Raw genomic sequence first — 24916 nt, forward strand, 5'->3', positions numbered from 1 at the left:
ATGGGGCTGTTTCCCCCTCCTTTTCGCCCGTCGGTCGCGTCCGCGGCCGCGAGGAATCCTGGAAAGCCTTACACTCACGTGTAAATTTGTGAAAGTGTGCGCGGCGCGGCCAGCAGCGGCAGGCAGCTCTCGGGACACACGCGTTATTAATCGCGACATGCGCATATTCACGTCAAGTGTAGTGTGCGAGTGGTGAAAACAATATTTTGGCCTTCGGGGGCCTGAATAAACATTATTTTTACAAAATGGTACGATTACGTCAAAACATTTTTCCCGGTACTCGTCGAGTCAACCCTCTCTGCCCGAATCTCGATCACAAGCATGCTTATTATTGTTATTCCCGACTGCTTCCTTATCATTCGCGTCATTGGCTCTGCGAAATCGAAAACTGGGCTATAGAAAAAAACCCACGTTATACCTGATTTTTCGCTTTGTCTCTCTCGCTCTCATTGCAAACCCCGCAGGCTGTTTGACACTGTCAAATAACCTACAATATCCGTTTCACTAATGATGCATGCATTTTGCCGCCGTATTTCATAGCCTACGTATGGAATAGACACACTCTAGACCTTTAACTCGGTCCTCAAATTCTTCTTTGACAATCTTTTAACCAGTACATACATTCGAGTGACTGATGTGACAGAGAAATTTTGTCCATATCGCTTTTTCGCCGATGTGACTAAGGAGGGGGAGGGCAGAGTCTACCGAAGTTGAAAAGAATAAACAACGGACCAAGGGTTCCAAAATTTACTCCATTTGTATCGTTATTTTTGTTTCAGTACAAACTGAAGTTCTCGCAGAGGGATAAAGTTAAGAAATTTATAGCCTTCACGCAGACGGGCGAACAGACGGCGATTTACTGCCTGACTCAGAATGACTGGAAGCTCGATTTGGCCAGCGACAATTACTTTCAAAATCCCGAGGCTTATTACAAGGAGCCGAAAGTTTCTGTAGATAAAAAGAAACTCGAAGTTCTGTTCAGCAGATATCAAGGTAAGCTTGCCGCGTACCAAATTACCGCTCGATCTCCATTGTTCGCTCAACCTCTTTTCACAGACCTCAACGAACCTGAAAAAATCACCGCCGATGGGATAATGAAGTTCCTCGACGACCTGAGTCTCAGTCCCGAGAGTAAATTAGTCCTGATAATAGCGTGGAAGTTCGGGGCCGAAACGCAGTGCGAATTCACCAAAGACGAGTTCATGAACGGCATGATGGATCTAGGGTAAATAGCTCACTGACGTATCTTGCATTTTTGTTTTATACTTCACGGTAATTACTGATTTCGATGCCTTTGTAGCGTCGACAGCGTCGATAAGCTTAAGGTTCGACTCAGCAGCCTGGAGTCTGAACTCAGGGACGCTCAGAAATTCAAAGACTTTTATCACTTCACTTTCAACTATGCCAAGAACCCTGGACAGAAGGGATTGGACCTTGAGATGGCTATCGCCTATTGGAACATCGTGCTCGAGGAGAAATTCAGGTTTCTACAGCTCTGGTGCCAGTTTCTGCAGGTAAATTTGGCGACTCTTATCTTTAGCAAGAATTGTTTCAACGGATTCTAACACCGTCTACCTTTTCACGTCACAGGAACATCACAAACGATCAATTCCAAAGGACACATGGAACCTGCTGTTAGACTTTGCGCTCATGATCAACCCCGACATGAGTAATTACGACGAGGAAGGAGCGTGGCCCGTACTGATCGACGACTTTGTAGAATGGGCTCAGCCACGCGTCCGTCAATCGCTTTAACACTTTACGCCGAGCCGTCAGTGCCGCAATTGATGCTAATATCGCGTAACCGGCTGATCGATGAGCTGGGAATATTCTTGTGTATAAAAAGAAATTAAAATACGTGCATATTATTACTATATAATTCACAGCGATATAACAATATCGATTGCACATAGATGATTTTTTAAATCGATTGGCGAGAGGACGCGCTGAGGCTGATATTATCGTTTTTTTCGTTTTTTTCTTTAACTATTTTTTTTTTCATTGATTGCATCACTACCGGCAAATTGATGCCCCTCCAAGTTCGAAATTACAAAGAAAACGGGAAAATTTCAAGAAGACAGCATTTGGTTTTGTAAATAACCAAAAACACAGGCACACAAACTACAAGTCAGTTTCGTAATAAGAGAGAGAAACAAATATATAACGCTATAACGCGAGAACACTTCATTTCACTATCGTGAAAAAACAAACAATTCAAAATTGCAAAGCTGTAAAAAAAAATAATTCACAGGTTAGGTAATAATCACAACTCATATCTTCTACGGTAGATTGATGAAAATCTTTTCTCTTTCTTAGATTAATGTTATTAATGCGATGCTAGTGCGACATGTTTTGTTACAAAGAAAATATTTGAAATGGAAAATATATATATATATACACATATATATATATAGCTATGTATATAGAGACGTACACATTTCAAAAAATGCCTATGCATTTCGATCAATTGATACTGCTCAAAAATTTTTTTTCATTACGGAAAGATATCAAAGGATAAACGCTTTCTAGAAAAAAAAAAAGGGAAAAAAATAAATTACACAACCGAAAAAAATGGTGTTCCAGAAGAGAAGAAGAAGAAGAAGGGAAAAAAACGGAAAAGAGAAAGACAAAAAAAGTGAGAAATACAAATTGTTAAAATTAAATCAACCAGAATTACTCGAAGGAATTATACTTGTAAGTGGACTATATGAGATAAAAAGGTCAGAAGCATTTGCAATGATTTCTTGTAACGTTCTACGTCGCATGGACAAAAAAAAAAAGATAGGAGATTGGTCAAGATTCTATAAAACGCTAGAGCTATGATAATAGATCGGTAACCATTGCGCAGAACGTTTATTCGATTTGGTAATCTACTTTTCAGACAAAGTAATATCTTATTATTATCCACATTTTTACATTCATATGCTGCTGCTGCCGGATTCGGAAAGAAAATTAATAACTAAACAGCAAACGAAATAATTTTGGTTTTTAGGTCATAATAATAATAGTAATAATATATATATATACATATATATATATATATATATATATATATATATATATATACACATAAATATTATAGTAATAATATAAAAATCTATGTTTTCATTTCGGAAATCCTCACATAGATTGACGATAACGAATGTCGCAAACTATGTAAATACTTACCCCTGTTACACAAAAAGAGGAGTGATTTTTTCTGCATTTTTTGTTGAACGCGAAAAAAATTTAATTCCATTTTCATTTTGTCGGGCAGACGCATTTCGGTGAGCGAAAAATTCTAATACATTCTCTTTCAACCTTGGATATACACTCTAAGATTTAATAATTAAGATTTTCCATTACCCATTTATTGCCCTCTTTTTTTAATATGACACTATTCCGCAAACCGATAAAAGAAAAATTAGACAAAATGCTGTCACATTTTTAGTTTTATGTATTAAAATATTAAACTATCATCGTCGTTCTCGGACCATTTTTGTTCTAAAATGTTAAGAATGTTTTATACTACACGATCGAACGTCTTCGTTATATTCCAAAATCATGTCTAAACGTATAATACGCATATGTATAATAAATTCGCGTTGATCTGACTTGAAAATACAAGCTGAAAAGACAGAAGAAATTAAAAAATAGCAAACTGCTCAAAGAATGAAAACTTTCTATCAATTTCCAGTTATAGACAATGTCGAATGCAACATTATTTTTGCTCTCACTCGAGCCAAAAATATCTACAAGAATATTCTGGAAAGGTTTTTGAACTCGGTCAATGCCGAAAGTATTTTGCAAACTATTCTTAAACCATGGAACGTGATTGTTTTCTGGCGTCGCGCCAATCCAAATTTTAGTAAATCAAAATCTCACGAACTTAGGGAAATTAAGAGAGAAAAAAAAAGAAATTTAGGAAAAGATAAAGAGAGAGGGAGAGAGAGCGAAGAAGAAAATATATATATTAAAAACATCAACAAATTGTAAATACTGTAAATAATAAAAAAAAAAACCCATGTCATAATATTAATCTATTGATTAGTTTAATTTCAGTCATTGAATAAAAAAAAATTTGAAAAAAAACAATCGTCCCAAGATGCCCAATTTTTTCGATCCCACTGAGGAAAACGGAGTACCGTCGCTAGAGCATTGAGTACTATTACGAGCGTGGAAGGAATCCTAGTCGAATGTGAGAAAAAATCGTGGTTCTGTTTTTTTCTATTCAATTTTATTCATTTACCAATTGTACTATTTTTTTTAAATTATTGTCTGTTCCTCTTCTTTCAGTAATAACAAATCTTCTTCTCGGGTTCCCGAAAAGTCTTGATCCAACCCTCGTCTCGGCCCTGCATTTTTTGTCATCGACTGCTACAGTTGCATGAAAATTTTGCGTGCCCGCAGCTGCTCTTGGTGCGTTTGACCTGGTGGACGAACGCCAGTTCGTACTGATCTGGCTGTATCCTATAGCACCTGATCAGGACGTGGCGGACGTACCATTCGCACAACTTGCTGAGGTCGTCGAAGCTTGCCTGAGGATAATCAGCGGAGGAATTAAACCGCCGCGTCTTTCGGAGCGTGTCCGGTTATTTCCTACCTGCGCGATGACCAAACCCCTGGGCGCGTGTCCAGCCGCATTGTGGGTGTGCGAGTCGAACAGCGTCACCTGGAATATCCTACATTTGAAATGAAACAAGAGGAGTAGAACGCACGACTCGCACCTTGAACGTCGATTCCTGGAAAACGAACAGAATCGTTCTTCCGCTCGTTATCAGTAGCATGAAGAGGTCCTCGCCCTTTGGCTCTCGGTACCATTCGCTAAGGTGTGACTGGACGTTTATGTACAATCCGCTACCAATGTCTTCGTGGTAGACACGGAACTTCTGCAGAAATGCAAAGTGACGACGGTGAGCATTACGGTAGAACTTTGGATACGAATGGGACTCCACGCCATTACCCATTCCTTCAACGTCCTCAAGGATTTTCCTCCGTATCGCAATGCTTCTTCCGTATTCAGATACGCGTAGGGGACGAGTCCTCGTCTCATTATCCATGCGTGGGTCTCATTGCCCTCGATGATGGCCTCCGCTATCGTGATGATCAGCTCCCGGCACTCGTCCACATCCCAGACGACGATGCCGTTCTTGGATATACGCTGGGCGACGAGCAGGCAGATTAATGTGCACGCCTCGCTACCTGCGGTATATGGTTTTTTTTCCTTAATTAATCACGCTTCTACTCAAGAGGACAGGAGGGGCAAAACGAGGGGGACTAATCGGAATCACCCTCTTGACCGGGAGGATATCGGCTCTGGGTGAAGGCCGGATGGTACCAGAATACGTCAACGGCACCGCGATAGCACTCCCTGTAGTGCGATGGAAAGTCATGGCTGAATAGCGGCGGGAGTTGGCTCATGACTTTTCAGAGGCCGGAAGAGGTATCCGTTGTTGCCTTTTACTTGTCGCCGACTCCCTGCTTCTTCAAACTCTTAATTTTAGTCCGAGAATACATTTTTCGAAATGATAATTAGATTCATATTACTATCCGAAATTGAGGGTAAAACTGGGAAAAGGAGAGATTTTTCGACCAAACGTTCAATTTTTGTTTTTAAGTGACTGTATTTTCGACGTTAGACTTGAAGTTTGCCTCGCTCAATTGATGCATCTTTTATTCTTTACTCCAAAATATACATTATAAACATAGGCACACGTATAAAAATATTGTTTCGACATACATTGCGAGTGTCAAATTTATCGTAAGGATCTCGGCGAACAAAGAGTTCCAATACACGGATCAAGGCCTCTAATACATTTTTGTCTTTTTTTTTTAAATACAACTTTCAACAAAGGATCATCTCCCCTCCTTCGTATCGTCTGAAGTAGAGGTAGGAGAGCTCGTAGCACGATGGTCTGACGTTGTAGCAGTGCTTCATCAGGCCCAGATACCAGGCGCAGAGGCTTCCCAGTTTCTGCAGGTCAACCTGCGGGCAGAATTACTCGTGCATGGAGCCGGTTTTTGAAATACTGAACGCATAATTCTTGGCGCCTCTGCGTTACCTGTGCTACAACCGCTCCGCGATTCAAATGCTGGTGCGAATCGATGAGGGTAACTTTTTGAACGGAGTGTTGGAACGTTAGCAGGACTGATCTGTTGTCTGCTATTACGATGACAAAGAGATTGTCGGAGTAATTGGGCGGCGGATTTCTGTACCATTCTTGAACAGTCTCGTTCAACTGGTCGAACAACGAACTTCCCATGTCCATAAGGTAGACCAGACTCTTCTATAATTTCAAATCATTTCAACGATTCAAGGGTCGCACGATCCGAACCGAAAGTTAGAAAGAGAAACAATCTGTTTAAAAAGCACAGGTTGTCTGAAAGACATTCAGAAATCTTACATTATAGTATAGTCACAACGGGAAAATGTAATTGTTGACAAACAATTGATGTACCGTTCTTGTGCAAATATATTTTTCTTTATTAATTTCGGTGATAATTGTTGTGAAATTTTTCGAGATCTCTACGGTGAGCAAAATAAGCCCAAAAACATTACGATCGACTAAAAAACACAGAGTTTAAACATTTTAATGGTTCTAATCAGAAAGTCTTTTTTTAAACTGTCGACATATTAGCTTGTGCCGTTCGAATGTCCTCAGATATTTTTTGGAAGACAGTTTTCTTTCTCTCTCTCATGAATTTGTGATTCGGACGGCGAAGCGGTTCAGTCGTGATCAAAATTTCATCGTGAGAACGATCGAATTGAATGAAAAGAGTGAGTTTCTGACCCATTCGATGATCGATCTCATGCTTTTTCCAGCGGCCTGAATTGCTTCGGGTACGGACATATTGACGTGGGGTAACTCTCCGGACTTGAGAAGACGTTCATGGATTTCGTTACCCTGGACGAAACTATCAGCAAGACATTTTATCAGCTGGGAACTGAGCGGCATCTGAGTGCAGCAGTCGTGTCCGCCCGAGATTTTTATGTCACCCTGGGATATCCGGAGGGCGACGAGCAGCGCTATCAGAGTGCAGGCATTGCTACCTGGTGCAGGGAGTGAATGAGGCAGGAAATTGGGAAACCCGAACCTATTTTTCACGATTTTACCCTCGATTTTACCATTCGTTCTGTCGCCGTAACGAGACTGCGAGAAATTCTGACCGAACCACCAGACAAGCACCGGACCCTGGCGTTCCAGCTCGTAGTCGGCACCCAGCGAGCTCATCCCGAATTTACGCCTCTCCTCCTGCTGCTATGTGATCCCATTTATACTCCTGTGACTTAGAATTTATACCCGGTTGAATAAAACTGATGAAATTGCTTCGCGTGTCAGCGGCCCGCCATCATTCGAAATATCACCGCTAGGATCAATGAACTGTTTATCACGAGGAAATGTCAAGTCGAAAATGTTGATCAGTTCACGGAATCAACGGGCGTCGAAAACCTGGTTTTTGCAGGATTATTCTGCAACCGGAACCCGATATTATTTTCCCTTGTTACTCATTTAAAGTCAAAGTTAACGTTGGGTGTTCGACGACTCGCGTAGTCGTTCAGCAGAAAAGCAACCAACATGGCGGCGGTCAAGTTCGGCTCGCATTTGAAAGAGTTGAGGATTTTGTTGTGCCAGACTTCCAAGTCCAGTCAAGGCGTGAGGTGAGTTTATTTGCGAGTAGTTTTACTCAAAACAGCAAATCTAGTATTCGGACAATTCTGTCAAATGGAGAGAGTTTGAACGCTTTGAGGTTATGAACGCCACCCACAGTTTTGAGCAAGCAGATATTTCGATATTGCAGGGATTTTATCGAGCAGCAGTACGTCAAGATAAAACAAAGCAACCCGAATTTTCCAATCTTGATACGGGAATGCTCGGCAATCGAGCCGATGCTCTATGCCCGCTATGGTAAGTATTGTTACATCATTATTCCAGACTCGCTTTTTCTTGTTTCAATCATAGTCTTGTTTTCACAGAATTCGGCACTGAACGCAATGTCCCTCTGTCAGACATGAAGTCCGAAGACGTCCTCAGCGAGGTCAAAAAATTGTCCAACAAGTAACTAGGTGAAGATGATGGATTAGATAACTTGTAATATATAATTTATTTAGAGAAAGTGATGAGCGTATAGCCTGTGCAGCGACCATCTATGTTTATTGAACATTAAAGAGGTAATTTACGATATTTTTCACTTGTTTGTCGTTAAAAGTTCTTTTGAAGACTATCCTGCAAAACATCTTGGGGAAAATTCTAAGGAGCCATTATTCGGATGAACAGAATTAGTGTTTGTCTTTTTATTCTAATACATATGTGTACAATTCAGAATTATTTTGTACTTTGCGAGAATGCTCGAACGGAAACGAAATATTCACAAACAAGGTATGAAGTAAGGCAGAGACAAGACAATTTCACGCTCTCGATTCGCGTACAGTGCGACAGGGGAGTGATATTGTCTTCCTATTTTTTTTCCTCCGAATGTTGTCAGTAAATTGGTAAACCTACATTATACAGGAGTGTATACATGCATACTTAAATATTAATGAGTAACATTTTACAACCAAGCCAAGTGTAGCATACTGAATGGGATATCATTATCATTATAACTATCGTCGTTATCTTACACTATAAATCAAAACAGAGCTACCAAACATAGAAAACTACCTACATGTGATATCCTAATGGAATTTTTAATCCTATTTCTGACTATGTGCTGTTCTGAGTTAACCTTCTAGCTTGAAGTATCATATAATTATCTAATCATCGTTTAACTGCCGACGACAATGAACATTGAATCATCTCTAGAAAGAAAACGAAGGAAGGAAAACAGAAGAGAAAAACAATTTCCCCATTTACGACTAATCGTTCGGTTTAGGCTTTGTCTGGGAATGCCGGTAGACCAAACAATTCTGGTTTAAATTCCTCCAAGCTGTTTATAACCAGCGTAGCGGTGTTCTGCAATCTTTTCGGTAGGTTTTCATCAGGCACCATAACGCATTGCATTCCAGCCGCGAGTGCAGCTTGCACACCATTCGGAGCATCTTCAAAGACGAGACACTGGAAGAAAAAGAAAGAAGATTGAAAACGCTGTACGCGCTATAGAGCTGGGTTATCCAATTGTAAAACTGCTGGTGAACCAACCTTGGCAGGGTCTGCTGGCTCGGGAAATCTTTCAGCGGCGACAATGAATATGTCGGGGCATGGTTTTCCCCTCCTGACGCCAGGGTCAGAACCACCGAGTACTTGGTGATTGAACAGATCGAACACTTCCAAGCTGTTGACAGTTTTCAGCTTGTAGCTTTCCGCGCCCGAGCTTGTCGCCAGAGCTATTGGAATGTTGTGAGCTTTCAAATGGCGCAGCAACCTCTCAGCACCTGTGGAATATTTGTCATAGGTGAGATTAGCACAGGGTTGTTCTATACTGTTTCTTTTGATTCTCATACACGAGATATAGCGCAATAGCAAAACTTTTATTTACAGAAAACATGGTATGAATATCTGTCACGTTATTCCTTTTTTTTTCTTTCTTTGTTCCACAATCCTGTCGTGTATTTTACTTTTTCTGTATCGTGCGGTACTCGTGCGTTTAGTGGTTTAGTAGTTTTTTATCTGTCGTTGGTCAGAAAGCTTATCGAGTTGGTAAACATGTGGATTTGTGGTTTTTTCTACTTACGATATTGTTGCTAAGACAACAAAAAACATTAAATATAAACTTGTGCGATTGCATAAAAAAATTAGTATGTATGTATGTACATAGAGTGTATTTACATCATCTTTTGATTCATGTATGTGCGTGACGAAAGCTCATGAATTGTATATACTTAATGGATGTATAAGAATAATTAATACGGGAAAATCCATGTTCCTTAATCTCTCTGGCCCATTTTAGGCTAGCAGAGGGGAAGAAGGAATAGACGTATAGAAAATTAAGAAACAGTTTGTAAGGGAAAAAAAGTAGCAAGATGAGACTTTAATGAAAACGACAGTGAACAGCGACATTAAAATGACGGGGCAAAAAATTGTGGTCAAAGCGCAAAATTGCCAGGCAACTAACTATCTCTGTAATTCTATGCCAGTTATATTGATAATTACTAGGGCAAAAGAAAGACAATAAATTCGCGATTAGTTATAGCGGTACAGCGACAACAACAACTTTGTGAACACAAAACAGAATGAATACAATAACAAAACAGTTTCTGGGTTGTTATTTTTTTTTCTGTTTTTCTATGTATTTGTTGACCTGGCATCAATTTAACGTCTGTGAACAATTCCTTCTGCAAGCGGTGATAAATGTCTTGAAATTCGTTGGCGCTAAGGGGCAGCTTGTAATGCTGTATTATCATTTCGGCGCCTGTACGCTCCGGTCTCCCGAGAACTTGGAACTGGATATCGCTTTCGTAACGCTGACCATACATGGAGCATATATTTTGATAAATAACTTTGTATATCCTCTCGGTATCTGCACAAATCAAAAAGAAGAGGAACAAAGACGAGGAAGAGAGGAAATAACGAAAAGGACAGGAAAGGAGGGGAAGGAAAATTCCTCCAGTTAAACATCAGTTTCAATAAAACACAGGCATAATTACCGGGCAGTAATTTTGTACGAGGAAATAATTCGATGTACAATTTTTTTGCCTGAGCCTCAAACTCCTCGGGCTTCATCGGCAAATCTAGTATATCGATTATAGCCGCTGCCACTTCAGTTGTCCTCAGTCCCATTATACGCGCCTTGTGCTCCCACGTGTATGTTTTGCCATATGGCGCGACGATTCGACTAAACGCTTCGGTATACAGCGTTTCCGTATCTGTACAAAATTTAACCTTCCATTGTTTTTCTTTGGATATCTAAGAACACGTTCCAAGGCTGATTGTCGAGTTCTAATATGAATTTTCAAAAAAAACAGTCTACAGATAATATCAATCAATGAAGAATAGTCTTATCTCTTCATGACTGGTTGACTAAATAATTATCGTAAATCGTGGATCGCGACGACACGTGTGCAAATAAGTTACTCCTCTTTGATCACATAAACTCATTATCTCTGTGCTTTAAATCATTTGAAATCACTTGACAATGAGAGTAAAACTTGAAAGGCATTGACACGCAACAATTTCGAATCAATGAAGTTGTTTTTTCATTCAAAGTTGTACGTTACGAAATCATCCCCTTAATGTATTTTCATTAAAACGTACTCAGACTTGTAGCTACTTAGATTTAGAAGCCTTTGATTCAGATGACTTTTAATCTGTCCATAGTAATTTTTCGTCAGCAATAAACTATTTTATCCATGATTATAAATTTCTATCTTCTCTTTTCCCTCTGCATGAAAAAAAAAAAGATTATACAGTTATTTTTATTCGTTTAAACGGTTCAAACATCGAGACAGAAATAGAATGGAAACTTCATAACCAGGAATCATCATTATCGATATCGTAGGGACGATTGCATCTTCGCGATAAGTTACTTCCTGGTCCCGCGACCTTGTTGAGGTCAAACTTAAAATAATCTACAAAGACAGCGTGAAAAAACGATGTGCAAGCATTGTACGCGGCATAATACATATTAAGGTGTGATATCGTTGTAACGAATATAATTTACTTTACACTAATAATATAATATAATCTTTGTAATTGTTTTGTTTAGTTTTTTTACCCAATAGAAGGCCGTCCATGTCAAAGATACAGTGGGTGACAGGTTTGAACTGCGTATTGTTGGTCATTTTGGCAGCTGAATTCGAAGCACGTTGATGGTTAGGGTGGCGAATCTTTTAAGGTTACGCTGATCTTGGGGCTGATGAATCTCTGCTCCCTCGCAGTGATCTCTCTGAATGCGTGTGCCTTGAAAGAACGCTTCGCAGCGCAATGCGTATTCTCCACTTTACTGGACCGACGTCGACATCGTTTTCTTATCTCACCAAACACGCTACTGGCAGACTCGAAGCGTCGAGTAGTTCGAAGGACTGCGCCAGCAAATCCACCGCCAGGTTCCTGATCAAAACTGGAGATTGCCACATCCGCTTTGCGCAACGCATGATCTACCTTATCTATTTTATTATTATTTTATGGGTTAAGATGGAACATATCACACGTGTCAGTGTACTTAAATCTCTCCTGAGGAGTAATAAGTCTAGAGCCATGTACAAACTGTTCCGTAAATAACATAAGTACCCGATAACCCCGCTCCTTGAACTACGGTTCGTTGGTATATTTTTCAGTCATCGTGCAGTTCAAGTTTTCTGCACTTTACAAATTCCCGCCTTAACTCGACGGTCACGCTACCTGCCATCAAGGTGCAAAATCAAATTGATTAGAAACCAATTTTAAACTGATTTTCCTTGAACAAAAAAAATTTCTAATTGGCTAGTCTTCACCGACTGTAAACATTCATTGATCAGATAAACGGCGATTTTTTTATATCAAACTTCTGATTTTTATCGACACTAACTATAAATGATTTCATTGGCCGGATCTAACGAAATAGGCCGATAAAATTACTTGCAAAGAAGATATCTCAGGTTTTCACCCTTGAAAGTCAGGCATGTCAAGGGGCGATTTGGCAGTTTCACCCACAAGATCATAATATTTCTTAACCAATCTATCTGGAAAAGTTTTCTCACAACTAGAATGGGAAAATAATTTTCGCAATTTATGCAAATAAAAAAAAGCTGCCAAATTGTTATGCGTAGATCGCGTAGATTTCAACGAGCGGCTAGTGAAACCTATTCTACGGCCAGGCAAGGTGTTACTTGGCTAATTTAGGGTTCATACACGTCGGTTATGCACTTATACATGCCACTCCTCCCAATGCAGAAAATGATGGAAGAAGGAAGGGATATATCAGTTTTAATGGAGGTACACGATTTAAATGGTATGATTGCTTTATTGATAATGATCGAGTAATTGAATTGTAACAGATGAGGTCAATTTGAAGAAGTCGGTTTGGGGGAAGAGCTTGGATAGGGACGGGGAGATAGAATTAGAAGTAACTCGCGCGAAAGCTAGGATGGAAGTGAAGCGTTTAGAGAATGTAGAAGACTCGCAGGTTGCAGGTCAGAGGTGAACCTGCTGACTTGGAAAAGATAAGGAGAGGATGCAGGGTGTAAAGTAACTCTAAAACTGCGAAAAAGGGATAAGAATTTCCGCTTGGAGGACGTACAAAAATCATCCTTGACATGCGTTTTTTTTTAATTGCAAAAATCACACTTTTTTCTGCATTTTTACTACATTTTGTGCGCTTCAGGATTTATTTTGTAGGGTGGTTTTACCTTGTTAAAGGGCTTAATGGCAGTTTAAAAAAAACGTGTCGCTTAGTTTTTAGTCTACTATAACATATTACAAAAGCAATCGAATAGGAGAGCTGGGATACCTTCCTTGTTTAGTGTCTGGTGTCAGAAAATTGACATAAAAGGAAAGCGCCCAGAGCAACAACATTAGTTGGCAATTCTCCCAACAGATGGTACTCTATTGCCGTTGCTCAGTTTTCTTTGTTTTTTTAGGTACTCGTGGACCAATCAGCGCAGTCCACGAAAAATCACGGAGAACCGCGGAGGCGGCATGCGATCTGCCGTTGATACGGGTTTACGATACTCTTTGAAATAGACGACCTGTGAGTTCGACGGGTTCTTCTGACAGACGCATTGTGATTATTTTCGATATCTCATCAAAAACTCCAGCTGTTAGTGCATTCGAAGAAAGAGACAATGGAGGCTTTGATAGGTAAATATAACCAATTCTCAACGCTTTATTCACCCGAATGCCGAATCTAAAAAGGCCTCGCAGCCGGTCACTCGTTAATTTTTTCTGCATTTCTACCCGACGACCATTTGTCATTAAAACCGCGAGACCGTCTCTCCAGAGTTGGAAACGTATTCAGAAACAAAAAGCAAATTGTTCTGATTCCCTGCTAATTTTTTTTCCCGTTGCATCTATGCTGTTCACAGCAGGTCTTGTTCTGCTCATTGCCGGGGCGAATGCTCTTTACCCGACCAGTTCGGATGTCGTCGACCTTACACCCAGCAACTTTGACCGTCTTGTACTGCAGAGCGACAATGTCTGGATTGTTGAGTTTTACGCTCCCTGGTGCGGCCACTGCCAGCAATTGGTACCCGAATATGGGAAGGCGGCAACAGCGCTCAAGGTATGACTCTGTTCACAATCCTATATCCAAAATTCACCGTCAACTACACACTGCAGACAATCGGAATATCGGTTGTTAACATATCTCTCAATGCACAGGGTGTCGTGAAAGTTGGCGGCGTTAATGCAGACGAGCACAAATCCCTCGCAGGGAAGTATGGAGTGAGAGGATTCCCCACAATAAAAATTTTTGGTACGGATAAAAACAAACCTGACGATTATGACGGTGCGAGATCTGCCCAGGCACTTGTTGATGCTGGATTAAATGCTGCTAAACAAAAGTCATACGCTGCTCTTGGAGGGAAGAAGAGTAGCTCAGGTTCTAAGGTTGGTTGAATTAAATCCAATTTTTTTCCTAAATATTAACCCATTTTTCGAATCCATTCCTGAGTTGAATACTGAGTATTGAAACCTTTGCTTTCATACATAAAAATCGTCCGTTTCAGTCTGGAGACTCGAAAGATGTAGTCGAGCTGACTGACTCGAACTTCGACAAGCTGGTACTCGGTTCAGAAGATATGTGGCTCGTTGAATTCTATGCTCCATGGTGTGGTCACTGCAAGAATCTGGCGCCACACTGGGCGTCTGCAGCGACAGAACTGAAGGGTAAAGTGAAGCTAGGGGCACTTGACGCTACCGTGCATACACTCAAGGTAATTTGGTACTTCAACCAGACATCAGTGTTTTGTTAGAATTACTTTGATGAATTTGAACCTTCTATTATTGTGTAAACCTCTCCGTCAATCCCAGGCAAGCGAGTACGGAGTTCAAGGTTACCCGACTATCAAGTTCTTTGCTCCGGGTAAGAAGGATTCGGACTCAGTCGCAGACTACGATGGCGGACGCACTGGCAGCGACATTGTTAACTGGGCACTCGACAAACTTGCCGAAAATATTCCGGCCCCCGAGGTTGTCCAGATACTGGGTGAGAAAAGCCTGAAGGACGCTTGTGAAAGCAAACCGCTCTGCGTCGTTTCAGTGTTGCCACACATCCTCGACTGTCAAGCAGACTGTAGAAACGGATACTTGAAAATTCTCAAGACGCTCGGCGAGAAGTACAAGAAAAAGATGTGGGGGTGGGTTTTCTGGTCTTGTTATTTCTCAATAGGCGCTTAGAGTGAATCTTCTTTAAATCCATCTTGGCCACAACGTATAACATCCATGCAAACTTTGTTTACTTTTATTCGGGTTTCAGATGGGTTTGGGCCGAAGCGGGCGCTCAGCCGAACATCGAAGAAGCCCTGGAGATCGGAGGCTTCGGTTACCCAGCCATGGCAGTGGTAAACGTTAAGAAGATGAAGTATTCTTTGCTGAGGGGTAGCTTTTCCCAGGATGGTATCAGCGAGTTCTTGCGGGACTTGAGCTACGGACGAGGGGGAACGGCGCCCCTGAAGGGAGCCCAGCTCCCTCCGATCTACGAGACCGAACCCTGGGATGGAAAAGACGGCGAGCCGCCCCAGGAAGAAGACATTGACCTGAGCGACGTCGACCTGGACGAGAAAGACGAGCTTTAATTCTGCCTGGTCATGTTTTATCTTATTGTTAAAATAGAAGAAAGAGACATCGCTCGAATTCACGGAGTTTCGCCTTGGCTGTTGTTATGTGAGCAACAATGAGAATTTGACAAATCACATTCGCGTCGAAAGTCAAGTGGTGACGATACTGTCGTTTTACATCGGATCTCTAAAAAAAAATTTCACTGAAACGAATCCCACGATCCGTTGTCAGTTGATTGATATATCTTGTCCTTGAAAAAAATTCTTAAAAAACGTGTTAGATGAAAGAGACGGCAGAGCTACTTGCTTTGAAACTCTTCGAATCTTAGAATAATTTTTGAATAAGTTTGAATCATTCATCATCAAAGTAAGACTCATTCCTTTCACAGATATTGTAGGATTCAACCACACATGATAAAAGACAGGGAAAATAATCGCACTGACCCTAAGCGTCTAGCCAAATCATGATGGATTGTATGCTTGTAGCCATTCCATGTTCATTTTCTGTTCTTCTGTTTTCTTCCCCATTTACCGTTTTTTTTAATGAATTTGCGTCTTAATTGGTATACTCGCTGCATGTGCTCGGGATCAACTAATTTACTTGCATACTTGTTAAGAAAACATGTATTCTCTCGAAACCTTCCTAATACACACAAAGTCTTCCGCTCCATGCGCAAAATTTAATGCCGTTGGGGTGAAGATCCGAGGGTAAATTTCTGCTGCGAAATTTGCTTTCGGTCATCTTAATTTCCTATTCCCTTTTTTCAATTCAGAATTGTATGTATGCATAAAATAACTAGTGAAAAATATCATACTTACCTTACATATGTAATTGTAATGTAATTTGTTAGAAATAATCAAATGCATTTGAGTATGTTTGTGTAACAATTATTATTTCGTTTTGTATAACAAATAAATTTCACATTGAAATGTTTAATGCGGCATAGTCTTATTCTCGAAAAATGTGTATTTCCTAAGATGGTAAATAGGAAAGGTCAAAGATAAAGCGGACTACTGATGGAAATATCAATGAATTTATTCAATATACATGTATAGGTGTATATAGTACAAAAAAAGAGTAAATAAAGTAATATTAGGTTCTAAAAGCAATCATAAGAGTATACATCTAGTATATGAGATATAAAATGCATATTACTGAGCTACTCAAAGCTTCAGTGGGCATTTTGGCAGTACGAAAATTGAGCTGGTTTTAGCAATAAGATTAATTAAAGTTCATATTATGATCTAATATACATGTACAATGGAAAGAAGTGAGATCATCGCTTTTTTTGTTGTCTGAGAAAAACAATGACGATCTTATCTCCTTTCCAAGAGAGCATGCTACTCATTACTTGCTAGGATCTTACAATTATCGCATTGTTATTTTTACTTTCCTTCCTAATGATTATTTTCCAATTCGTTAAGGCCTAATTTGAGCAGCGATAAAATATTATTAACTATTCATATATATATATATATATATATATATATATATATATATATATATATATATATATATACATTTTTGGGTGTATGTAAAGCATGTATACACATAAGTACAAAAATATGGCCTTAATATTGAACACGCAAAAAAAATGTTACGCGCGTGATATCGGAAGCATCGGATCCTTGCTGTCTTGAATAATTCTCAAACTGTACCTAAATTTTCAGAAACAAAGACCGACGGTATCTCGCGAAAAAATTCGTTACGGTGCTCGCGGTTCTTCATGTCGCGATTATATACAAAGAGAATGAAAAAACGAGAAGCAATCGTTGGTGAATTCTGAGCAACCCATTGAAGGATTGTCCTTTGAATAAAAAAAACAGAAGACACGCATTCAAAGTAAAATTGTAAAACTAAGGGACGCATAGTCAGAGAACGTTGGTCAACTCTATCATATCGTAGCTGCGTTCTCTCTTGCAGATGTAGGGATAGAAGACGAAGGCGTAATAGCCGCCAGTGCCGACGAGGATCACACCCACTACGATGGCTATGATGCCCCAGGCCGAGAGGCCCTTGCCGCCCTTCGCCAGGTCGCTGTCGCGTTTTCCCTGCTCCGAAGAACGAGCAGCGGCGTCGCGGCCAGTGGAACCCAAATCGCCGTAGTAATTTCCGTTGCTGCGATACTGCCTGACGCCGCTGCTTGTACTCCGGCCGCCGCTACCAAACGGAAACGCGGCGTCGGCATCGTGGATCAGTACTGGAAATATATACGAAAAGTTTTCGTTATGTACCAAGTTTCTCTTTTGTAGAGCAAAGTAATTGAAGGTTTTTCCTCACAGTACTCACGCAAGACTGCGGCTACAAGGATAGCGTATTTTCTCAGCATCTCAGTCAACCCTTTCTGTTTATGACGGACGAGAGGATCTCCAGAACCTCGTACGACTGGGTACAACGAATCGTCGAACTGCGTCGGACACTGCTGAGCCACAGGCAACTTTGCTGAGCCAGGAGCTATGAGCGATGCACTTGAGTATATCGATATCACTGACGTGACGCTGCATGTGTGAATACACATGTGTATGGTTCCAGCTTTAACCGCAGATGTCGGATGCAGTTGACACGTATACTGCTGCCATCTGCCGCATGGTGGGGTAACTCAGGCGACTGAATCCGATTTGAATTGTCTCATGCTTGACAGATTGTAGTGATAATGTAAATAACAAGATAAATAAAGGGAACTGTTGAAGATGATTAACTAAAATGTGCAACGATTGCACGTTCGAAAGAAACCCCTCGCAGAGAACAGAATGCCGGATATTTTCTTATGTGCTTAGACACGATTATACTACTCGTAGTGATTTTGCCACACAAAATGATAAACAGAATCGAAAAAATCAACAGTTGGGTTAGATGTTGAAGCAGAACATACAAATAAGCCTTCAAATGCGCTGTTACGGTTGAACCTGCAGAATTGCCTTCAGACACACTACATCAACGTCGAGATCCCTGGTGCTATGCGATGGCCTCGGTTCGGATATTCGCAGTACGCTCTTTTTAATGTGTTTGTTGCATTCCTGAGGGTCCAATTAGTCAGAACGTAGTCCTGCAAGACGGTTGCAAAGAGATAAGTTTTGCACTCAGAAATTCACCGAAAAAGTAAGGCCAACCCCTTTGGATTTTTGCCGGAAATTTCGACGACTTTGAAAAGTGCTGCAATTAATTCTTTGGGGCACTATTCCGACGTAATTTTGCGAGAGAAATCGATTGAGCAAGTCCCAATACGCTGCAAGCAACGGATCGAAAGTTACAGCCAAAAAACTGCAGATTTTCATCGTCATTTCTCTGCTGTTGGTCCTACGCTTTTTTTGATGTGTTTTTTGAGTTCCTGGGGTTCCATTTAGCCAAGAAACGGTCATACAAATCAATTCGGCGACCAGAAATTTTCGGCTTCAAAAATCGCAAAAAAAGTAAGGCTAACCCCTTTGGATTTTTGGCGAAAATTTCGACGACTTTGAAAAGTGCTGCGATCAATTCTTTAGGGCACTATTCCGACGTAATTTTGCGAGAGAAATCGATTGAGCGCAGTCCCAATACGCTGCGAGCAACGGATCGAAAGTTACAGCCAAAAATCTGCAGATTTTTATCGTCATTTCTTTGCTGTTGGTCCAACGCTTTTTTTAATGTGTTTTTTGAGTTCCTGGGGTTCCATTTAGCCAAGAAACGGTCATACCAATCAATTCGGCGACCAGAAATTTTCGGCTCCAAAAATCGCAAAAAAAGTAAGGCTAACCCCTTTGGATTTTTGGCGAAAATTTCGACGACTTTGAAAAGTGCTGCAATCAATTCTTTAGGGCACTATTCCGACGTAATTTTGCGAGGGAAATCGATTGAGCGCAGTCCCAATACGCTGCGAGCAACGGATCGAAAGTTACAGCCAAAAAACTGCAGATTTTTATCGTCATTTCTTTGCTGTTGGTCCAACGCTTTTTTTAATGTGTTTTTTGAGTTCCTGGGGTTCCATTTGGCCAAGAAACGGTCATACAAATCAATTCAGCGACCAGAAATTTTCGGCTCCAAAAATCGCAAAAAAATGAGGCTAACCCCTTTGGATTTTTGGCGAAAATTTCGACGACTTTGAAAAGTGCTGCGATCAATTCTTTAGGGCACTATTCCGACGTAATTTTGCGAGAGAAATCGATTGAGCGCAGTCCCAATACGCTGCGAGCAACGGATCGAAAGTTACAGCCAAAAATCTGCAGATTTTTATCGTCATTTCTTTGCTGTTGGTCCAACGCTTTTTTTAATGTGTTTTTTGAGTTCCTGGGGTTCCATTTAGCTAAGAAACGGTCATACAAATCAATTCGACGACCAGAAATTTTCGGCTCCAAAAATCGCAAAAAAAGTAAGGCTAACCCCTTTGGATTTTTGGCAAAAATTTCGACGACTCTGAAAAGTGCTGCAATTAATTCTTTAGGGCACTATTCCGACGTAATTTTGCGAGAGAAATCGATTGAGCGCAGTCCCAATACGCTGCGAGCAATGGATAGAAAGTTACAGCCAAAAAACTGCAGATTTCCATCGTCATTTCTCTGCTGTCTGTCCAACGCATTTTTTAATGTGTTTTTTGAGTTCCTGGGGTTCCAATTAGCCGAGAAACGGTCCTTCAAATCAATTCGGCGACCAGAAATTTTCGGCGCCAAAAATCGCAAAAAAAAGTAAGGCTAACCCCTTTGGATTTTTGGCGAAAATTTCGACGACTTTGAAAAGTGCTGCAATTAATTCTTTAGGGCACTATTCCGACGTAATTTTGCGAGAGAAATCGATTGAGCGCAGTCCCAATACGCTGCGAGCAATGGATAGAAAGTTACAGCCAAAAAACTGCAGATTTCCATCGTCATTTCTCTGCTGTCTGTCCAACGCATTTTTTAATGTGTTTTTTGAGTTCCTGGGGTTCCAATTAGCCGAGAAACGGTCCTTCAAATCAATTCGGCGACCAGAAATTTTCGGCGCCAAAAATCGCAAAAAAAAGTAAGGCTAACCCCTTTGGATTTTTGGCGAAAATTTCGACGACTTTGAAAAGTGCTGCAATTAATTCTTTAGGGCACTATTCCGACGTAATTTTGCGAGAGAAATCGATTGAGCGCAGTCCCAATACGCTGCGAGCAATGAATCGAAAGTTACAGCCAAAAAACTGCAGATTTCCATCGTCATTTCTCTGCTGTCTGTCCGACGCATTTTTTAATGTGTTTTTTGAGTTCCTGGGGTTCCAATTAGCCAAGAAACGGTCCTACAAATCAATTCGACGACCAGAAATTTTCGGCTCTAAAAATCGCAAAAAAAGTAAGGCTAACCCCTTTGGATTTTTGGCGAAAATTTCGACGACTCTGAAAAGTGCTGCAATTAATTCTTTAGGGCACTATTCCGACGTAATTTTGCGAGAGAAATCGATTGAGCGCAGTCCCAATACGCTGCGAGCAATGGATAGAAAGTTACAGCCAAAAAACTGCAGATTTCCATCGTCATTTCTCTGCTGTCTGTCCAACGCATTTTTTGATGTGTTTTTTGAGTTCCTGGGGTTCCAATTAGCCGAGAAACGGTCCTACAAATCAATTCGGCGACCAGAAATTTTCAGCGCCAAAAATCGCAAAAAAAAGTAAGGCTAACCCCTTTGGATTTTTGGCGAAAATTTCGACGACTTTGAAAAGTGCTGCGATCAATTCTTTAGGGCACTATTCCGACGTAATTTTGCGAGAGAAATCGATTGAGCGCAGTCCCAATACGCTGCGAGCAACGGATCGAAAGTTGCAGCCAAAAAACTGCAGATTTTTATTGTCATTTCTCTGCTGTTGGTCCAACGCTTTTTTTGATGTGTTTTTTGAGTTCCTGGGGTTCCATTCAGCCAAGAAGCGGTCCTACAAATCAATTCGGCGACCAGAAATTTTCGGCTCCAAAAATCGCAAAAAAAGGAAGGCTAACCCCTTTGGATTTTTCGCGAAAATTTCGACGACTCTGAAAAGTGCTGCAATTAATTCTTTAGGGCACCATTCCGACGTAGTTTTGCGAGAGAAATCGATTGAGCGCAGTCCCAATACGCTGCGAGCAACGGATCGAAAGTTACAGCCAAAATACTGCAGATTTTTATCGTCATTTCTTTGCTGTTGGTCCAACGCTTTTTTTAATGTGTTTTTTGAGTTCCTGGGGTTCCATTTAGCCAAGAAACGGTCCTACAAATCAATTCGGCGACCAGAAATTTTTGGCTCCAAAAATCGCAGAAAAAGTAAGGCTAACCCCTTTGGATTTTTGGCGAAAATTTCGACGACTTTGAAAAGTGCTGCAATTAATTCTTTAGGGCACTATTCCGACGTAATTTTGCGAGAGAAATCGATTGAGCACAGTCCCAATACGCTGCGAGCAACGGATCGAAAGTTACAGCCAAAAAACTGCAGATTTTTATTGTCATTTCTCTGCTGTTGGTCCAACGCTTTTTTTGATGTGTTTTTTGAGTTCCTGGGGTTCCATTCAGCCAAGAAACGGTCCTACAAATCAATTCGGCGACCAGAAATTTTCGGCTCCAAAAATCGCAAAAAAAGGAAGGCTAACCCCTTTGGATTTTTCGCGAAAATTTCGACGACTCTGAAAAGTGCTGCAATTAATTCTTTAGGGCACCATTCCGACGTAATTTTGCGAGAGAAATCGATTGAGCGCAGTCCCAATACGCTGCGAGCAACGGATCGAAAGTTACAGCCAAAATACTGCGGATTTTTATCGTCATTTCTTTGCTGTTGGTCCAACGCTTTTTTTAATGTGTTTTTTGAGTTCCTGGGGTTCCATTTAGCCAAGAAACGGTCATACAAATCAATTCGGCGACCAGAAATTTTCGGCTCCAAAATCGCAAAAAAAGTAAGGCTAACCCCTTTGGATTTTTGGCGAAAATTTCGACGACTTTGAAAAGTGCTGCAATCAATTCTTTAGGGCACTATTCCGACGTAATTTTGCGAGGGAAATCGATTGAGCGCAGTCCCAATACGCTGCGAGCAACGGATCGAAAGTTACAGCCAAAAAACTGCAGATTTTTATTGTCAGTTCTCTGCTGTTGGTCCAACGCTTTTTTTTATGTGTTTTTCGAGTTCCTGGGGTTCCATTTAGCCTGGAAACGGTCCTACAAATCAATTCGGCGACCAGAAATTTTTGGCTCCAAAAATCGCAGAAAAAGTAAGGCTAACCCCTTTGGATTTTTGGCGAAAATTTCGACGACTTTGAAAAGTGCTGCAATTAATTCTTTAGGGCACTATTCCGACGTAATTTTGCGAGAGAAATCGATTGAGCACAGTCCCAATACGCTGCGAGCAATGGATCGAAAGTTACAGCCAAAAAACTGCAGATTTCCATCGTCATTTCTCTGCTGTCTGTCCGACGCATTTTTTAATGTGTTTTTTGAGTTCCTGGGGTTCCAATTAGCCAAGAAACGGTCCTACAAATCAATTCAACGACCAGAAATTTTCGGCTCCAAAAATCGCAAAAAAAGTAAGGCTAACCCCTTTGGATTTTTGGCGAAAATTTCGACGACTCTGGAAAGTGCTGCAATTAATTCTTTAGGGCACTATTCCGACGTAATTTTGCGAGAGAAATCGATTGAGCGCAGTCACAATACGCTGCGAGCAACGGATCGAAAGTTACAGCCAAAAAACTGCAGATTTTCATCGTCATTTCTCTGCTGTTGGTCCTACGCTTTTTTTGATGTGTTTTTTGAGTTCCTGGGGTTCCATTTAGCCAAGAAACGGTCATACAAATCAATTCGGCGACCAGAAATTTTCGGCTTCAAAAATCGCAAAAAAAGTAAGGCTAACCCCTTTGGATTTTTGGCGAAAATTTCGACGACTTTGAAAAGTGCTGCGATCAATTCTTGAGGGCACTATTCCGACGTAATTTTGCGAGAGAAATCGATTGAGCGCAGTCCCAATACGTTGCGAGCAACGGATCGAAAGTTACAGCCAAAAAACTGCAGATTTTTATTGTCATTTCTCTGCTGTTGGTCCAACGCTTTTTTTGATGTGTTTTTTGAGTTCCTGGGGTTCCATTCAGCCAAGAAACGTTCCTACAAATCAATTCGGCGACCAGAAATTTTCGACTCCAAAAATCGCAAAAAAAGGAAGGCTAACCCCTTTGGATTTTTCGCGAAAATCTCGACGACTCTGAAAAGTGATGCAATTAATTCTTGAGGGCACCATTCCGACGTAATTTTGCGAGAGAAATCGATTGAGCGCAGTCCCAATACGCTGCGAGCAACGGATCGAAAGTTACAGCCAAAAATCTGCAGATTTTTATCGTCATTTCTTTGCTGTTGGTCCAACGCTTTTTTTAATGTGTTTTTTGAGTTCCTGGGGTTCCATTTAGCCAAGAAACGGTCATACAAATCAATTCGGCGACCAGAAATTTTCGGCTCCAAAAATCGCAAAAAAAGTAAGGCTAACCCCTTTGGATTTTTGGCGAAAATTTCGACGACTTTGAAAAGTGCTGCAATCAATTCTTTAGGGCACTATTCCGACGTAATTTTGCGAGGGAAATCGATTGAGCGCAGTGCCAATACGCTGCGAGCAACGGATCGAAAGTTACAGCCAAAAAACTGCAGATTTTTATCGTCATTTCTTTGCTGTTGGTCCAACGCTTTTTTTAATGTGTTTTTTGAGTTCCTGGGGTTCCATTTCGCCAAGAAACGGTCATACAAATCAATTCAGCGACCAGAAATTTTCGGCTCCAAAAATCGCAAAAAAAGTGAGGCTAACCCCTTTGGATTTTTGGCGAAAATTTCGACGACTTTGAAAAGTGCTGCGATCAATTCTTTAGGGCACTATTCCGACGTAATTTTGCGAGAGAAATCGATTGAGCGCAGTCACAATACGCTGCGAGCAACGGATCGAAAGTTACAGCCAAAAATCTGCAGATTTTTATCGTCATTTCTTTGCTGTTGGTCCAACGCTTTTTTTAATGTGTTTTTTGAGTTCCTGGGGTTCCATTTAGCCAAGAAACGGTCATACAAATCAATTCGGCGACCAGAAATTTTCGGCTCCAAAAATCGCAAAAAAAGTAAGGCTAACCCCTTTGGATTTTTGGCGAAAATTTCGACGACTTTGAAAAGTGCTGCGATCAATTCTTGAGGGCACTATTCCGACGTAATTTTGCGAGAGAAATCGATTGAGCGCAGTCCCAATACGTTGCGAGCAACGGATCGAAAGTTACAGCCAAAAAACTGCAGATTTTTATTGTCATTTCTCTGCTGTTGGTCCAACGCTTTTTTTGATGTGTTTTTTGAGTTCCTGGGGTTCCATTCAGCCAAGAAACGTTCCTACAAATCAATTCGGCGACCA

At 40.8% G+C, this 24916-nt stretch overlaps 6 protein-coding genes across 10 annotated transcripts; 3 read left to right on the top strand and 3 right to left on the bottom strand.

The window, feature by feature from the left end:
• Window positions 1-34: 34 nt before the first annotated feature.
• LOC124411053 (DCN1-like protein) lies at window positions 35-2153 on the top strand. The gene is made up of 5 exons (XM_046889908.1): window positions 35-248; window positions 780-993; window positions 1057-1225; window positions 1301-1514; window positions 1591-2153. Exons 1-5 carry the CDS (start codon window positions 246-248, stop codon window positions 1753-1755), a joined length of 765 nt encoding a protein of 254 aa, XP_046745864.1. The 5' UTR covers window positions 35-245; the 3' UTR covers window positions 1756-2153.
• Window positions 2154-5819: 3666 nt separating this feature from the next.
• Window positions 5820-7320, bottom strand: LOC124411050. Of its 2 annotated transcripts, XM_046889903.1 has the most exons (4): window positions 7106-7320; window positions 6771-7030; window positions 6042-6266; window positions 5820-5965 (listed from the first exon to the last, which is right to left on the bottom strand). In XM_046889903.1, the coding sequence occupies exons 1-4, from the start codon at window positions 7209-7211 to the stop codon at window positions 5825-5827; spliced, it is 732 nt and encodes a 243-aa protein (XP_046745859.1). In that variant the 5' UTR covers window positions 7212-7320; the 3' UTR covers window positions 5820-5824. The 2 variants fall into 2 exon arrangements, with proteins under 2 accessions (XP_046745859.1, XP_046745858.1); XM_046889902.1 differs by having other exon boundaries at window positions 6771-7320.
• A 182-nt stretch (window positions 7321-7502) lies between these two features.
• LOC124411062 (NADH dehydrogenase [ubiquinone] 1 alpha subcomplex subunit 2) lies at window positions 7503-8162 on the top strand. Its single transcript, XM_046889922.1, has 3 exons — window positions 7503-7639; window positions 7780-7886; window positions 7955-8162. The coding sequence occupies exons 1-3, from the start codon at window positions 7557-7559 to the stop codon at window positions 8038-8040; spliced, it is 276 nt and encodes a 91-aa protein (XP_046745878.1). The 5' UTR covers window positions 7503-7556; the 3' UTR covers window positions 8041-8162.
• LOC124411055 (pseudouridine-5'-phosphatase) lies at window positions 8064-11984 on the bottom strand. 3 transcript variants are annotated; one of them, XM_046889913.1, is made up of 5 exons: window positions 11629-11984; window positions 10562-10780; window positions 10216-10434; window positions 9117-9349; window positions 8064-9032 (listed from the first exon to the last, which is right to left on the bottom strand). In XM_046889913.1, the coding sequence occupies exons 1-5, from the start codon at window positions 11693-11695 to the stop codon at window positions 8847-8849; spliced, it is 924 nt and encodes a 307-aa protein (XP_046745869.1). In that variant the 5' UTR covers window positions 11696-11984; the 3' UTR covers window positions 8064-8846. The 3 variants fall into 3 exon arrangements, with proteins under 3 accessions (XP_046745869.1, XP_046745868.1, XP_046745867.1); XM_046889912.1 differs by lacking the exon at window positions 10562-10780 and having other exon boundaries at window positions 11629-11983; XM_046889911.1 differs by lacking the exon at window positions 10216-10434 and having other exon boundaries at window positions 11629-11980.
• A 1487-nt stretch (window positions 11985-13471) lies between these two features.
• On the top strand, window positions 13472-15782 carry LOC124411046 (protein disulfide-isomerase A6 homolog). Of its 2 annotated transcripts, none has more exons than XM_046889899.1 (6): window positions 13472-13691; window positions 13919-14112; window positions 14211-14438; window positions 14558-14764; window positions 14862-15187; window positions 15307-15782. In XM_046889899.1, the coding sequence occupies exons 1-6, from the start codon at window positions 13676-13678 to the stop codon at window positions 15623-15625; spliced, it is 1290 nt and encodes a 429-aa protein (XP_046745855.1). In that variant the 5' UTR covers window positions 13472-13675; the 3' UTR covers window positions 15626-15782. The 2 variants fall into 2 exon arrangements, with proteins under 2 accessions (XP_046745855.1, XP_046745854.1); XM_046889898.1 differs by having other exon boundaries at window positions 13473-13691; window positions 13916-14112.
• Window positions 15783-17129: 1347 nt separating this feature from the next.
• LOC124411058 lies at window positions 17130-18159 on the bottom strand. Its single transcript, XM_046889918.1, has 2 exons — window positions 17898-18159; window positions 17130-17808 (listed from the first exon to the last, which is right to left on the bottom strand). Exons 1-2 carry the CDS (start codon window positions 18124-18126, stop codon window positions 17480-17482), a joined length of 558 nt encoding a protein of 185 aa, XP_046745874.1. The 5' UTR covers window positions 18127-18159; the 3' UTR covers window positions 17130-17479.
• Between the last annotated feature and the right edge of the window lie 6757 nt (window positions 18160-24916).

The sequence above is a fragment of the Diprion similis genome, chromosome 10 (genome assembly GCF_021155765.1).
Source record: "Diprion similis isolate iyDipSimi1 chromosome 10, iyDipSimi1.1, whole genome shotgun sequence".
Taxonomy (NCBI): domain Eukaryota; kingdom Metazoa; phylum Arthropoda; class Insecta; order Hymenoptera; family Diprionidae; genus Diprion; species Diprion similis.

Coding starts and splice junctions, on each gene's coding strand:
- LOC124411058 (XM_046889918.1), bottom strand. CDS start 18,126: ATGTGTATTCACACATGCAGCGTCACGTCAGTGATATCGATATACTCA. Junction 17,809..17,897: donor CCTTGTAGCCGCAGTCTTGC/GTGAGTACTGTG, acceptor ATATATTTCCAG/TACTGATCCACGATGCCGAC.
- LOC124411053 (XM_046889908.1), top strand. Junction 994..1,056: donor TCTGTTCAGCAGATATCAAG/GTAAGCTTGCCG, acceptor CTCTTTTCACAG/ACCTCAACGAACCTGAAAAA. Junction 1,226..1,300: donor AACGGCATGATGGATCTAGG/GTAAATAGCTCA, acceptor ATGCCTTTGTAG/CGTCGACAGCGTCGATAAGC.
- LOC124411062 (XM_046889922.1), top strand. CDS start 7,557: ATGGCGGCGGTCAAGTTCGGCTCGCATTTGAAAGAGTTGAGGATTTTG. Junction 7,640..7,779: donor AAGTCCAGTCAAGGCGTGAG/GTGAGTTTATTT, acceptor TCGATATTGCAG/GGATTTTATCGAGCAGCAGT. Junction 7,887..7,954: donor GATGCTCTATGCCCGCTATG/GTAAGTATTGTT, acceptor TTGTTTTCACAG/AATTCGGCACTGAACGCAAT.
- LOC124411046 (XM_046889898.1), top strand. Junction 14,439..14,557: donor AGAGTAGCTCAGGTTCTAAG/GTTGGTTGAATT, acceptor CGTCCGTTTCAG/TCTGGAGACTCGAAAGATGT. Junction 15,188..15,306: donor TACAAGAAAAAGATGTGGGG/GTGGGTTTTCTG, acceptor TTCGGGTTTCAG/ATGGGTTTGGGCCGAAGCGG.
- LOC124411050 (XM_046889902.1), bottom strand. CDS start 7,211: ATGAGCTCGCTGGGTGCCGACTACGAGCTGGAACGCCAGGGTCCGGTG. Junction 6,267..6,770: donor TGAGATCGATCATCGAATGG/GTCAGAAACTCA, acceptor TTGAAATTATAG/AAGAGTCTGGTCTACCTTAT. Junction 5,966..6,041: donor GCGGAGCGGTTGTAGCACAG/GTAACGCAGAGG, acceptor TTCTGCCCGCAG/GTTGACCTGCAGAAACTGGG.
- LOC124411055 (XM_046889913.1), bottom strand. CDS start 11,695: ATGACCAACAATACGCAGTTCAAACCTGTCACCCACTGTATCTTTGAC. Junction 10,781..11,628: donor CATGGACGGCCTTCTATTGG/GTAAAAAAACTA, acceptor AATTTTGTACAG/ATACGGAAACGCTGTATACC. Junction 9,033..9,116: donor AGCCAGCAGACCCTGCCAAG/GTTGGTTCACCA, acceptor TTTTTCTTCCAG/TGTCTCGTCTTTGAAGATGC.